This window comes from Hylaeus volcanicus, chromosome 2 (assembly GCF_026283585.1).
Source record: "Hylaeus volcanicus isolate JK05 chromosome 2, UHH_iyHylVolc1.0_haploid, whole genome shotgun sequence".
Taxonomy (NCBI): domain Eukaryota; kingdom Metazoa; phylum Arthropoda; class Insecta; order Hymenoptera; family Colletidae; genus Hylaeus; species Hylaeus volcanicus.
In genome coordinates, this window is record NC_071977.1 from 14561258 (window position 1) to 14574713 (window position 13456).

Here is a 13456-nt window from a genome sequence, read left to right on the forward strand (position 1 = left end):
TCACGAAGTTTTAATGTCTTTCATCTACTGGGAGGGAGAAAATGGAATTTATATAAATTCTAATCGTTCATGAATCTCATGTCCCGCCAATCATTAGCAAGTCCATGGAACCCTTTACGACTGCTGGTTTTGCGTCTATTCTTTTCAAAGCCGGCTTCGACGCACAGTGGAGTATTTGCACCGAAAAGGCGGACACGGCTATCGTAACATTCAACTCACTCTTTAAACTTCTGTAACCTTATCGAAATTCGATCAAAATTAATGAAACAAAGCTTATTTTAAAACTTGAACTTTCTATTTTTTAGTTAATTAACTGCTTTTATCAAAGTTGGTACGTAACAAGTAAAAAACGGGATATAATTATGAGTACATCAATGTATATAAATTTCTCGACATTTGTTAAATATTAGGAACTGTAGATGTTTTTCTTGCAAGTTTTAAATATATTATTGGAATGTATTATCATTTGTAGTTAAATAAATTCATCGTCATACAAAAAAAATGTTTGTTTACAAAAATATTTGTATTTGAGGAAAATTGTACATACTATATAAATATAACAAATTTTTCTTTAATAACAATGTAATAAATGCTATAAATAATGAACTTTAGTCCTAATAAAATTAATAACATATTAAAATCTTTAGTTTTCAGGAACCGATTAATACATTTTGCTATAAATTTCATTGGCTATAGCTATAGGCTGCGACAAATGTATAGAAGTCGATTATATCTGCAATCACAAAAATTTATATTTATTATATATGCATTCTAATTTGTCGCATGTGCTATATATTTTTTAATTATTTTTACCTTTCTGGCAGTAAGTGCTGTGTGTTTCTACAGATAATTCTTCTTTTTCGTTATACATATGTCTTCGTCCTTCTATTGATCTTCATCTTCGCTTTCATCTTTATTTTCACCTTCATCCTCGTCTTCATCCGCATCTTCGTTATCATTCTCGGCCTCGTCTTCGTCCTCGCTTTCGATTCCCGAAATTGTAACATTAGCAAGTGCAAGTAAATCTATAGTGTCTTTTAATAATGGCAGTGTTCTTTTCCTTTGTTTTGGTCTAAGACTTGTTAGAAGAGGATCAGACGTTAGTAGGAGTCTATTTATGACGTCCTCATTACATAATTTTCTAGAAAATTTTCTACTATAATTTTGTCTATATTGACGAAAATGCTTGTTCCTTACCTTAGCTGCTTCTTCAGATAGCTGACCAATGGGCAAAATAGCATGTTCTATTACAGCTGCACCGTGAATTAAAATTTTGTGCATTGTGGGTGTCATCGGGTGCCAGGGATATAATTCAACATATAATTTGGCTGTTTCCGAAGCATATGCAGCAAATTTGTCAACATTAATTTTATGATTACTTGAGATGGCTTCTAATATTACTTTCAATCTATATATGAATTGTACATCAATTTGTGTTGTTGATGCGGATAGTAAATGATTTGCAAAAAATCTGCGACTTGTGTTTCCATCATTGGAATTTCCAAATCCAGGTTTTGGAACATCTACAATGAGGCCCATTTTACTTTTAAACTCTTGTTGTATGTTTTTCTTTCTTTCTTCTACGATACATTTTTCGCTTTGTCCTCTTATTTGCCACTTCTTTAGTGGCAATTTATGTGACAGATGTAGTAGGCTTTCGAATAATCTTATCTGAGCATGCAATATCGATAATCCTGTTACGTATACAGAAACTCTCCGTTTTTAGAAGCTCGCGTTCATTAATCTTATTTTATCTACCCTTCTGGAAGTTAGAACTCGGTCTCACTGGAGTGCATCCTGCAGCTGCATCCTCTTAATATCATCTTTGACTCGCGTTGCGTGGGATACTTTCTAATCTACCCTTTTTCCAGGGCACACAGCTGCCGACCTCAGAGCAACGAAAATCCTAACCGTCAAATTTCCTAATATGGAAATCACTGGCGGTTCCCCACCAACATTTAGGGGTATATAAACCCACGATTTTCGTTGCTCGGGGGCTAGTACGTAAGAGTTACTCGTTAGAGACACATTGATCGTCTGTAGAGTAGTACTCTAGTGAGATCGGGCTTCAGTTCCTTTCGATCATCGTTACCATATAGATCCGCGAAGACGGTTTTAAAATCTATTACGGCCATAAAAGTACTCTCGACCCCCGCATCGCCAGTGCGTCAACACCGCGCAACACTTAGGTAATTTTAACTTCATACACTAACCGCGACAACACGACACTGGACATTTGTAATTAGTATAGTTATTTTTGAATATATACTCTTTGTGTAAACTTAAAAGTCTGTAAGCTCATTCATCAAACCTTTACTTTGAAATCACCAATCCTAGCCAGTGTAACGATCCCACAACATAATAACTTTACCGCTCGAGTTATTATTCTATTAAATTAACAAGTTGCGAGGCTTTATTAACGACGCGTGTTACATTTTAACGATACGATTTAGTCATTGTGTACTCAGCCCGAACTCCTAAACTTAACCTATCCTGCGGTTACCCTTTACTGGGAGATACCGATTCCTGCTAGCTATCTGACTTCGCGCCAGAGTCGCTGCACTTTTTCCAACAACCTCACAGTTCGAACCTTACCCTACGGTTACCCTTCACTGGGAGATACCAATTCCCAGCAGCTACCTGACTTCGCGTCAGAGGCGTCTGCGTTTGTCTCCAATAACCAAGACAATCAAACACCTTAACCTACGGTTACCCTTCATTGGGAGATACCGATTCCTGCAACTATCTGACTTCGCGTCAGAGTCGTCTGCATTATCTACTCTATCCTCAAATCTTCGGCTCCATTGATACATACTAATTAATCGTATCGGTGCAATTCTCGAATCCACCCTACTCGCAGGGCTCACACGCGCGTCGTTATCGCTCTGGCTCGTAACAATCCAAACCTTAATGTGTCGGGGTTTATTTCCCTAGTTTTTTTCAAGTCGTTAAACTCTGCAAGTGTAGCACCGAAAATAAAACATTTCATCGTGGATTTTGTACTGGTAGCAGCATTACACACCTTACCATCAACCATTGTAAACAATATGGTGTGCGAAACGGATATGTTTTTATTTCCTTCAATTTTTGTGTCAATTAAGTAGTTATTTTTGTCTGCATATAATTTATTTCTTCATTTGTTACATCATTCCTTTCCTTAATGAATCTAATTCTAATTGGTCTACAGTACCGTGGAGACGATGGCGTTGGATTTTGCCAAATTATATTTTCATTTTTTGAAACTAATTGTAAGGGCACAAATGATGTTTGAAAAATGTTGGCGTCCAAATTAATGTTTTCTATAAATGTTTGTTTGTATTGTGTTTATTGCGATCCATCGCATCCCCATTTACTTATTAAATGTAAGAAAGTTTCATTTTCATTGCAATTGTTTACAACTTCCTCTAAATAGGATAATAACCGGGTAACTGTGTGATTCAATAAATCTTGTAAATTTACTTCGGCATAGGATTCTGTGATTATGTATGCTTCTTTAACAGGCTAGCAATCCGTTTTCGGCTTCCGAAGAATGGAATAACACAGAGACATTCATACTGTCTCCTTGATAATCTTGCCTCTACAAATATAGCAAGAGCTTGCAGGTTTGTTAATTTTTCCTTTTCTTCTTCAATTTTTCTAGTTAAATGAATTTTCCGATATTTTGTTGCGCGTGTAGGAGATCTCGTAACTTCTTTCAATAGAAATGAAGCATCTAATAGGCCTTCAGATCTTAATTTCGACTGAGCAGCAAATGTCAACTCATCAATACTTGTGTTTTTTTCGAAGACTTTCTGTTTTCCTTCGTTTGGTGCGTTCTGATAAATCTAAAAATGATTTTATTGTACGACTGGAATGAATTTGCGATGTAGGAATTTCAATCGTTCCTCGAAGCCACTTTTCATTTTTTTTTAAAAAAAAGGATGAGTTTTATAAGATGCACACCTCCATTTGCGTTTAAAATCTGTTTTGAAGTATGACATTATGTGTTTGAAGCCTTGATGTTCTTCGTTGGAATAATTTTGTTGATTTACTTTGTTCATCAAATACTAAATTATTGTAGTCACGGATAGAGTAATCGTACGCGTGCCGCGTCGTTACCGAGGAAAGTCCGTTGTTAATTAGTAGAGACCCGTGTCGCGAGTTATAGTTGCCGACAAACAGATCCTTGCACAGCACAGCCCTGGGACCACAACAGATAGCTGGTACAACCAAACTGTAAGACCGACAAGCGGTAACGTACCTACATAATTGTATACTTGATTTCCCAAAACCGATATTGTAATATAAACTCGTTATTTTGTAACAATATATATACATATTTATATGCTAAACCTTGAAAACAATCATTACAATCCCGAATTGCTCTTTCCCGTTAGCGAATACAGTTAAGGTGAGCTTTAGCTCTTTAATTGAAGACAAGGATCCCAAGAAAGAGTCACAGATAAGCTGGGACGTAACAAAATAACTGTCTTCGAGTCATTACTTTAACTCCAGACGGCCCGGAAGTTGGTTTCGAAGAATTTTCAGACATTTTGATATCTATATGTTAAAATATTGCAGTTAAATAAAATTCACAACTCACAAATTGCATGAAAAAATATAGTTACATGTTTAAGTGTACTCACCACGTATAAATTGAATGAACTTCAATGTGGAAATAAAAAAAGAAAATACTTAAATAAAAACTTAACCAAATAACTTAATCAATCGCACTTAATGAGTATAGCAAAAATATATACTAAACATAAACTACACAAAACATAAACTGAATAAAACGAAAAAAATAAAAATAAAAGTATAATACATATAGAACTATATAAAAAATATTGCACTATGAATATATCTCTCCGTACTCTCTAAAGGCACTGTTTTAACTGAATGCATTCAGAAAATAGAGAACTTCTACAGTGTATTGTTTAGGATGTCAGGAGTGGGGAGAGCATGGCATTGTTGAGTTCAGACAAGTTTGACAGTAACATTTACAATGTCAGAGCACGTCTCAGTTGCGCAACGCATATCCAATGTCAAGTTATCGTGTCAACCGTGAGAAAAAAGGACAAAATTTCATGTGGCTATAACAATGAAATAAATTAATACAAATAAACAACAAGTTTTTTTATTAATTTAACATTTCATTTACTTCATAATAAAGAATTATAAAAATTCCTGTAAAAAATCGAAGGTTTTAACAGCAAGCGCCAACATACAAGCATTCGGGATACGCTACCGCTCGTGTCGTTTCTAATTCAAATAGCTCTAAAAACTGTAACCAGACGTATCCGGAACCAATTTTGGTCTCATTATGTTCGGAAAGCTTTTCCGCATTTAATGACACCAAGATAAGCACCCGGACGGACACGGAAGTATAACAAATTCCTTAACAAAGTTTTAGAATCGTAAAAAAAAATGATTGAATTCTTGATTATTTTTAAAATATACTAACTATGCACATATGTAAAATTAAAAAGTTCTAATTACTGAAAAGTATAGTATAGACTTTTTTTTAGCATTTTCCATAATGCAAGAATGTATATTATTTAATTAAAACATTTGAAAATCGCTTATAAGCCGACGCTGTTTCACAAGACGGCTGACGAAAAAATGTATACCACAAAAACTTGTAACTTTGAACTAGGCACACTGCTTCATGAGTACATAAACGGAAAAAACAATATTGGTACATTATTCTCCACATATTTGACTACCTTGAACAACAACAAATTTTTAGCCTAGGTGAAATTTTTGAAATTGAATTTTGGCCGCATATTCGGTGCAAATACTTTACTGTGCGACGCCTCGATCCTGACCGGAATATCCGCTCTACCTTGGATCGGAATTGAGCCGCGTTAATCAAATCCGTGGCTACTGTTCGGGAAAACCGGCTTCGACGCCTCGATCGACCCTTACAGCAAGCACGAAAATGACTTTGAACCTGAGTAAGATGACGGAAAAGAAACCCACGGCCGAGCAATGTTTCTATCTTTAGGATTTCTAAATGACCGGCTTCAACGCCTCGATCATGAATCGAAAAGATAGATGATTTAACTATAATTTGTTCCTTTTTCTCTTTGCGAACCCGTCGAATGATTTTAGGAAAATAATTACAGTTAGGTATTTGTTAAATTACGTTACTGTTTATTATTAAGATCCGCGCACGGTCTTTTTATTATGGCAAATACAATTAATTACAAATTTCTGAATAAAGCTAGCAATACCTGGAATTCACAATAAAACTCGATAGTTAACTATTTAACAATTCTTGAACAACGGCAATTCTGGACAACTATGATATTCCGACGATTCTGAACTATGATTTTGATTCCGTGACGATTCCGAACAACAACTGAGATACTTCGGTTCTTAATGATTTCGGACAACTAGCCCGAACTCCCGAATTGCGGGCGTACTTATACCCCTAATTCGGGACCTTTGGTCCGAAAGTAGGAGGGAAAAATCATATCACGTGATTATTAAAAATTCCATGGGGTGGTGGTTGATTTCTTCCCATGGCGTTAGCAATAACATCTTGCCCGAAATCATTCCTAGATGTTTAGGCTTCGCCTTATCGGAGTCGGATGGCTGACATCAACGATAGCCACTGTCGGCGGTTCCTTTGCTAGCGCTACGCTTAAATTCGGCGAAAAGGTGCAGGGTCTTATTAGATCTGGCCACCCACCGGTGGGTGGTAATGAGTACCGAGAATTGCACGATCAAACGAGCCCGCCGAAGGCGGGCGAAGTTCGATCGTAATTATACGAAGCGTCTCGTTCGAAGATGATAAATTGTAGACTTTTAGCGTAAACTGAAAACTCATATGGTCGGTTGTAGAATTTGGCAAAGGTCTTGGAGTTTTGAGACCAGCCTGCTGTCCTTCAGATACTGCTGCGTGCTTTGTGCTGTAAGCAGTAAATTGATCTGTGTCAATTCCTGCTTTTGATAGTAAGGATTTTATCCAGTGGCTTACTGTTTGAGCGAATACCTTCGTATAGGGTTTGTTGGATGATATGAATAATCTGTTGTTTTCTCCATTCCTGAATTTTTCCGTTATTTTTATGTAGCTTAATACTGCCGAAGCTACACAGATGCTGGGTTTTTCTTTGAAAAACGGTAAGGTAAGTTTCGGCTGATTTTTACCGGGCTTAGATGTCTTTATCAGGTCAGGAATCTTGATCGAGATTCCAGATTTCTTAGTGAATATGTTCTTAATGTTAATTAATGTAATTGTTTGAAGTCTATGTGCTGTTGTTAATATTAGTAATGTAGCTACTTTCTCAGCTGCTTCTTTTAGTTTTAGTTGGTTAAGTGGAGGCAGCTGCTCAATGTAATGCAGAACTGTTGCTGTATCCCAAGTACTTGAATATTTAGGTTTTGGGGGCCTTTCCCTATGTATTCCCTTAAAGAATCTCGAGATTAATTTGTCCTTCACTATATCTCGTGAGGAGATGAGAGAAATAGCTGACCGAGTGGAGTTTAACGTTCCGTAGCTTACACCCTTGTCAAATCTACCCGTTAGGAACCGTAAAATATCTGAAGTGTTGGCCTCAAACATTGATATATTGTTTTCTACACAAAAGTCCCACCATAGCTTTAAAGGGCCCTGATACTGCTTTAACGTTGATGCAGCTATAGAATTAACCATAATTTCTGTTGATGCATTATCTATTCCCCTACATCTGAAAGCTTTCCGGATAAGTTCCCTGCCACTAGTGAAAGCTTCAGCGCTAGTGGGTGTGTTTCTTTCCTAGACGGGGATATTAATAAGTCTTTATTAGATTTGAAAATGATAGGTGGCGATGTGAGCAGTGATATAAAAAGAGGGTACCACGGTTGTGTTGGCCAGAGTGGGAGAACAACCGTCCCCTCTGCTTTATCGAGAATTATCTTTCTTAAAGTTCTAAGGGCAAGTGCGAAAGGCGGAAAGGCATATATTTTTTCATTTGTCCATGAGATGGTGAAAGCATCTACTGACATAGCTTCTGGGTCTGGGAATCCTGAACAGAATCTCGAGCATTTTTTGTTTAATCTTGATGCAAATAGGTCAATTGTAAAGGGACCAAATTCTGTATTTATATTCTCAAATGCACTGCTACACAGCTCCCACTCAGTGTCTATGTTAGTTATTCGTGATGCTCTATCAGCTTTTTTGTTCTGTGCTGATGGTATGTAAGAAGCATGAATCCAGATTTTTCTTCTTTCGCACCATTGCCAGAGTTTTCTCGTTAGTTCATTCAGGTGCGGATATTGAATACCGCCTGTTCTGTTAATGTACGATATAGCAGACGTATTGTCTATTCTCAGTAATATTTCACTTTCAACCATCTTTCCTGCGAAACATTTTAAGCCAAAGTAGGCTGCTAGAAGTTCTAGGTAATTGATGCAATGTTTTCTTTCCTCCTTCGTCCAGAAGCCCTCCGCGCTTTTACCATTGCAGTGTGTACCCCAGCCAGTCAAAGATGCATCTGAGGATATTTCTAACTCAAATTTTTGAGTTCTTATCGGGTTGGAGCCTGTTGGGACGATTCTTTCCCACCAACGTAGCTCATCTATCATTGATTTATTCATGTGAATTTTCCCTTCGTAATCGTTATCATTTAGTATTAACGCAAGGTATTTTTGTCTTTCAAGTCTTTTACAATAAATTGAACCGTATACCACAGCTGGGCAAGCTGCAGTTAAAGTCCCGAGCAGTTTGGTGAAGTCTCTAATTTTAAAGTATCTGTCTTGTTTGAAGGTTTTTACTAGTGAAGTTATTTGTTTTTTCTTATTATTTGTTAGTTCTAATGTGAAGTCAGTTGAGTTAATTATGAAGCCAAGGTATTTGCATCTTTGACTAGGTTCTAGAGAGCTTTTTTGATAATTAATAATAAATCCCAGGCGCTCCAGCAGATCCGTTACGTAATTCAAATTATTTCTACAAGATTCATACGATTTACTGATCAATAATAAGTCATATATATGTATGACTGACAGAATTCTAGACTCTCGAATTTTATTTATTACTGGTTTCATAATCTTTGTGTATACAAAGGGGCTTGTACATAGCCCAAATGGTAGACACGTAAATTGGAACATTTGTCCCTGGAATTTAAATCGTAGAAATTTTTTAAATGATTTGTGAATGGGAACCAAGTAATACGCATCCTTTAGATCAACGAAGCACATGAAACAACCCATTGATATTAAATGTTTGACAGATTTAATGTCTTCCATTTTAAAATGGAGGGTATCTATGAAATCATTAAAATTTTTTAAATTAAATTAAGCTGACTCGCTGGGTTCTGGGTTTGAACTTTATCATGGGCCTTTTGCTCTGATTCCCCACCTGCCTGTATTTTGCAGGTGGGTATTTCGAGTTTCCCTGATCCCTTGGTTTTGAACTTGTTGCCTTGGCTGTAGGTTTAATGTTGGAACACGCTTTTTCAACATCTTTGGCTTCTTTGACATTTTCCGCAAATTTTTTTCCGTACAGCTACTCGTCAGCTTTGGTAGCATCAATAGTTGGTCTAATTGATTTACTCATTAACGGGGTTATGTAAGCTCTACGAGCAACTAAATGTTGATAAAATGTGTCCGTTAATAACTTCCCTGCATCACATAAGTATTTCATTAACGCTTCTTGATCTATGCCATCTTCTGGATCCTCTAGGATCATTGAAACTGCTGCACCTAGCGCTGAGATTGCTGAGCCGATGCAATTTTGTGTTTCAGCAAAATGCTCACCTCTTTTAGTTGCAATTTCAGTCATGACTGGACTGATTTCTATGTTAATTTTTGGTGCTTCTGTATATAAATCGTCCTTTCGGGAATAAATTTCCAGAATATTCTTCTTGTTTTCTTCTGGATACCCTTCTCGCATCCACTTCTGCCAGCGGATTTTAAGTTCTTCATTAATTTTTATGGAAATTTCCTTTTTTGTATTAGGATGTTCCCCTAGCATCTCAAGAAAACCCTCATTCATAGGTGGGATATCATCCGTAATCTGTGTAATTTCTTCCGTTTCAGGAATCTCAGCTGATGTTGTTTCAATCTGATCTATATTTGCCTGAGAGGTATTCGGAGTATCAACGTTCTCTTTATCGTTCCCTAATTTGGCTGAAAACAGGAATTTTTTAAGTAACTTTTAATTCACAATACTCTTAACAGTATACAATTGTATACTGTTTGTCTTATGGACTATTTGTCTTATAGACTGTTTGTCTTATTGACTGTTTGTCGCATGGACTGTTTGTCTTATAGACTGTTTGTCTTATTGACTGTTTGTCGTATGGACTTGGTGTCGTATAGACAATTGTACGTATACCTAAGTATACAGGTATACCTAAGTATACCTACGTATACGTACACACATGTATGCACTTACATATGTAAGTATATAATGTGTAGACAAAATACACTTCTATTTTAATACACTAATTTCGTATGGAAATTAATGACCACCGTGTTATTATATTTGCTTACCTGGAGTCTCTTGTATTATCTGCGAGAGCGACTTAGTGAGGTTATACAGCTGTTTTTCGATGTTTTGGAGTCTATCTTCGGTCCTTTGCTTCTTTCTTTCCTTTGATTTCGACTTTGATCGAGATCGTTTTCTTTTCCCCTTTTCTCCTGTCATTATTTTTCTCTTAAATCTGTTTTAATTATACTTAAAAACTCAGCACGTGTGAAAAATTATACACAACAAAACAATATGACTATAGGAGGCGCCACGGACGAATAAGAGACAGCAGAGGAGGTAAATTTGAAACTTAAACTCTAAAAAGTATGAAATCTTAGCAATGACAAGCATTACTACAATTTATCATCGAAAACGAGACGTGTAGTATAATTGTACGGGACCTGTAGCTGTTATCGCTTAGGTTCTCTCTTACTTACTAAACGCTTCCCAGTCTAAGGTATAGCGTGACGTTCGAATATACAAACGCCTAATCTGTTGTCGGTTTAGTATGAAGAAAACATATATCCCCGGTTTGGACGGTCAATATGCGAACGTCACAAATGCATACATTTTTAAGACATCCCCCCAACATGCGATCTTTCCATTATCCTCGATGTCACTCTTATTGAAATTGTTTCTTACAGATTTTAACAAATGTGGAGGGTCAAATATGACAAAAATTTTTTCAGATTTCTAATAAAAATATGGTTTTTTGGGAGTAATATTTAAAGTTTTAAGCAACCCAACATTCCGGGGCCCTTGATCGAAGACGATTACCTTTGGTATTCGTATAAACCTATTTCACATACTTGTACGACTGATTTTTGAATAATGTTTTGCGTTTTATTAGAATTTCCTTCACTGGACAGGAACCAATATCCTACTATCTGTTTCGCATTTTTGTTAATCCATCTTATAATGCACGTTAATGCAGATGTCGCGCATTCCGGCTGCCGTAAAAGTGATCCATATGCGGATCATAGTATACTTTACTATGTAAGTGAATTTCGTCGAAAATCAGCGATACTGTTAGATATGTGCGAGGGCAGTGAATATAACAAGTTATGTTAATAACCATTTATTATAAACTAGACAACGGAAATACAATTATGCGAACCGAGAATAACTATTACCGTTCCGTGTGTTACACGGAATCGATACTATTGTTAAACAAAATCGGATCGACAGTGACGTGTCGGAACGGTGCTAAGTGGAGGCAATCGCAGTGGCGTACCAAACAGATTGCACCCGTTCTAACAGAGACTACTTTGTTTTCTACAGCAGCGGTCAAAAATTTTGCTTGCAACATGTTTAACACTTACGTATCTATACCAGGGTAAATATGAAATTTCTGCTAATATGAACGTAATGTCCGTATTGTCGGCAAATACAAGGATTTCCTAAGAAATCTATAGGTTTTAGAAGAATGATAGAGCGAAATCTTTTAGTCTATCATCGTACCTGTGTCCGTATTTACTAATGTTTATTAGTTTCATCTGCGATAATATTAAAGTCAGTGCATCAGCAGAAAGAGCACGTGATACTTTTTCTAGTAATTTTACTTAACACTAGTAATTTTACTTAATACTTATGTTTTTTTTCCGCGTATAAGATGCCGCTGTGACGCATTTTATGTACCACAGAAAATATAATACATATGTTTGCGCTACAGGCTCTAAACGATTCCTTAAAAGTTCGGTTCTGGGATACTAGGGACGCTATAAATCGTATACGCATACCTTCCACTCTATCTAATCCCCATAAAAAACTTCAAAAAAGTAAAAAAATTACGCCAAGTACATGAAAAAATGGACATAAAGACATAAAGAGTAATGATAGAAAAATAGAAGATTCCCCTAAAAAAATTCAAGAAAGTAGAAAAAGGTGTGAAATCGAAATGAGCAGGCATGTACATGAAGGTTCTCTCCAGTAAAGTGCAAGGTGACACTGTGTAACATAATATAAAATTTAGTGTTTTCCAACTATGCGCAGCTAAAATGCTGTGTTCAACAGTGCAGACGTTCAGACCCTAATGACAACTCATGTAAACTGACTGCTCCGCACTTCGGCGGTGAAATGAAGAAGCTAAATAGTGTCTCAACCACAAACTGAGACTGTTTAGACTTTTGCCTAGATATCCATGGCCTGGAAATCAAATGCTTGGCGTACTTCTTTGATCTCAATTCTTTTTACAAATACAATTTGTATAGTGATAACCATATACTTACCAATACAATATCACTACACGTAGCCTTTAAAATAATTATTCAATTTGCGGCGTCCAAATGTCACAAATACAAACTGACAGGTTATACAGTTTAGAAATGACAAATGATGTCACAAATACAAACTGACAGGTTATACAGGTTAGAAATGACAAATGCCGTCACAAATACAAACTGATAGGTTATACAGGTTAGAAATGAACGAGCGGATATTATAATTCCGGCCGACGAGCCCTGCCGACTGATTCCGAGAGTCGACGAATCGACGAACGGCCTTAACTCCTACTGGCTAAGTGTTGACGAAAAGAATAAAAATCAGAATCAGAAGAAAAATCTACAATTTCTGATCGATTCATGACATGATATTACGATATCTCGCTCGCGCATGTCATTTTCACGTCGCGGAGGGGAATTGTTCTCCGCGACATCTTTTGGCTGTTCGTAATCGGTCATGTAGGAATTTTTCATATGTGATCGTATATAATGTACGGTTACAATATCTGTTAGCAGTTTTCCTGTATCAAATAGCTCTTCTAAAAGATCTAATTTACCCACCTCTTTGTCTCCCTCAGAAAGCAATTTTGACACCGCTGAACCCAAAACTGCTACGGCCGAGCCAATTACATTTTGGGTATTGGTGAAATGTTCATTCCTTTTCACCTGGAATTGCTTTCCTTATTTAATATTGGCGTTTCCAGGTTACATGATCCGTTGATCATTTTATTTCGTGTTATTTTTGACCAATTCCTGTAAAAGGACCTCAATCTCCCTGCTACAGTCTTTTTACCTCTATTTC

General features: G+C 36.5%; 1 protein-coding gene across 5 annotated transcripts; it reads right to left on the minus strand.

Annotated features, from left to right (window-relative positions):
• Positions 1-596: 596 nt before the first annotated feature.
• Positions 597-12805, minus strand: LOC128872056 (uncharacterized). Of its 5 annotated transcripts, none has more exons than XM_054114363.1 (4): positions 12664-12805; positions 10459-12580; positions 814-10092; positions 597-733 (listed from the first exon to the last, which is right to left on the minus strand). In XM_054114363.1, exon 3 carries the CDS (start codon positions 9208-9210, stop codon positions 7660-7662), a length of 1551 nt encoding a protein of 516 aa, XP_053970338.1. In that variant the 5' UTR covers positions 9211-10092; positions 10459-12580; positions 12664-12805; the 3' UTR covers positions 597-733; positions 814-7659. The 5 variants fall into 4 exon arrangements, with proteins under 5 accessions (XP_053970338.1, XP_053970337.1, XP_053970336.1 ...); XM_054114362.1 differs by having other exon boundaries at positions 814-1141; positions 1198-10092; positions 10459-12805; XM_054114361.1 differs by having other exon boundaries at positions 10459-12805.
• Between the last annotated feature and the right edge of the window lie 651 nt (positions 12806-13456).

Coding starts and splice junctions, on each gene's coding strand:
- LOC128872056 (XM_054114363.1), bottom strand. CDS start 9,210: ATGGAAGACATTAAATCTGTCAAACATTTAATATCAATGGGTTGTTTC.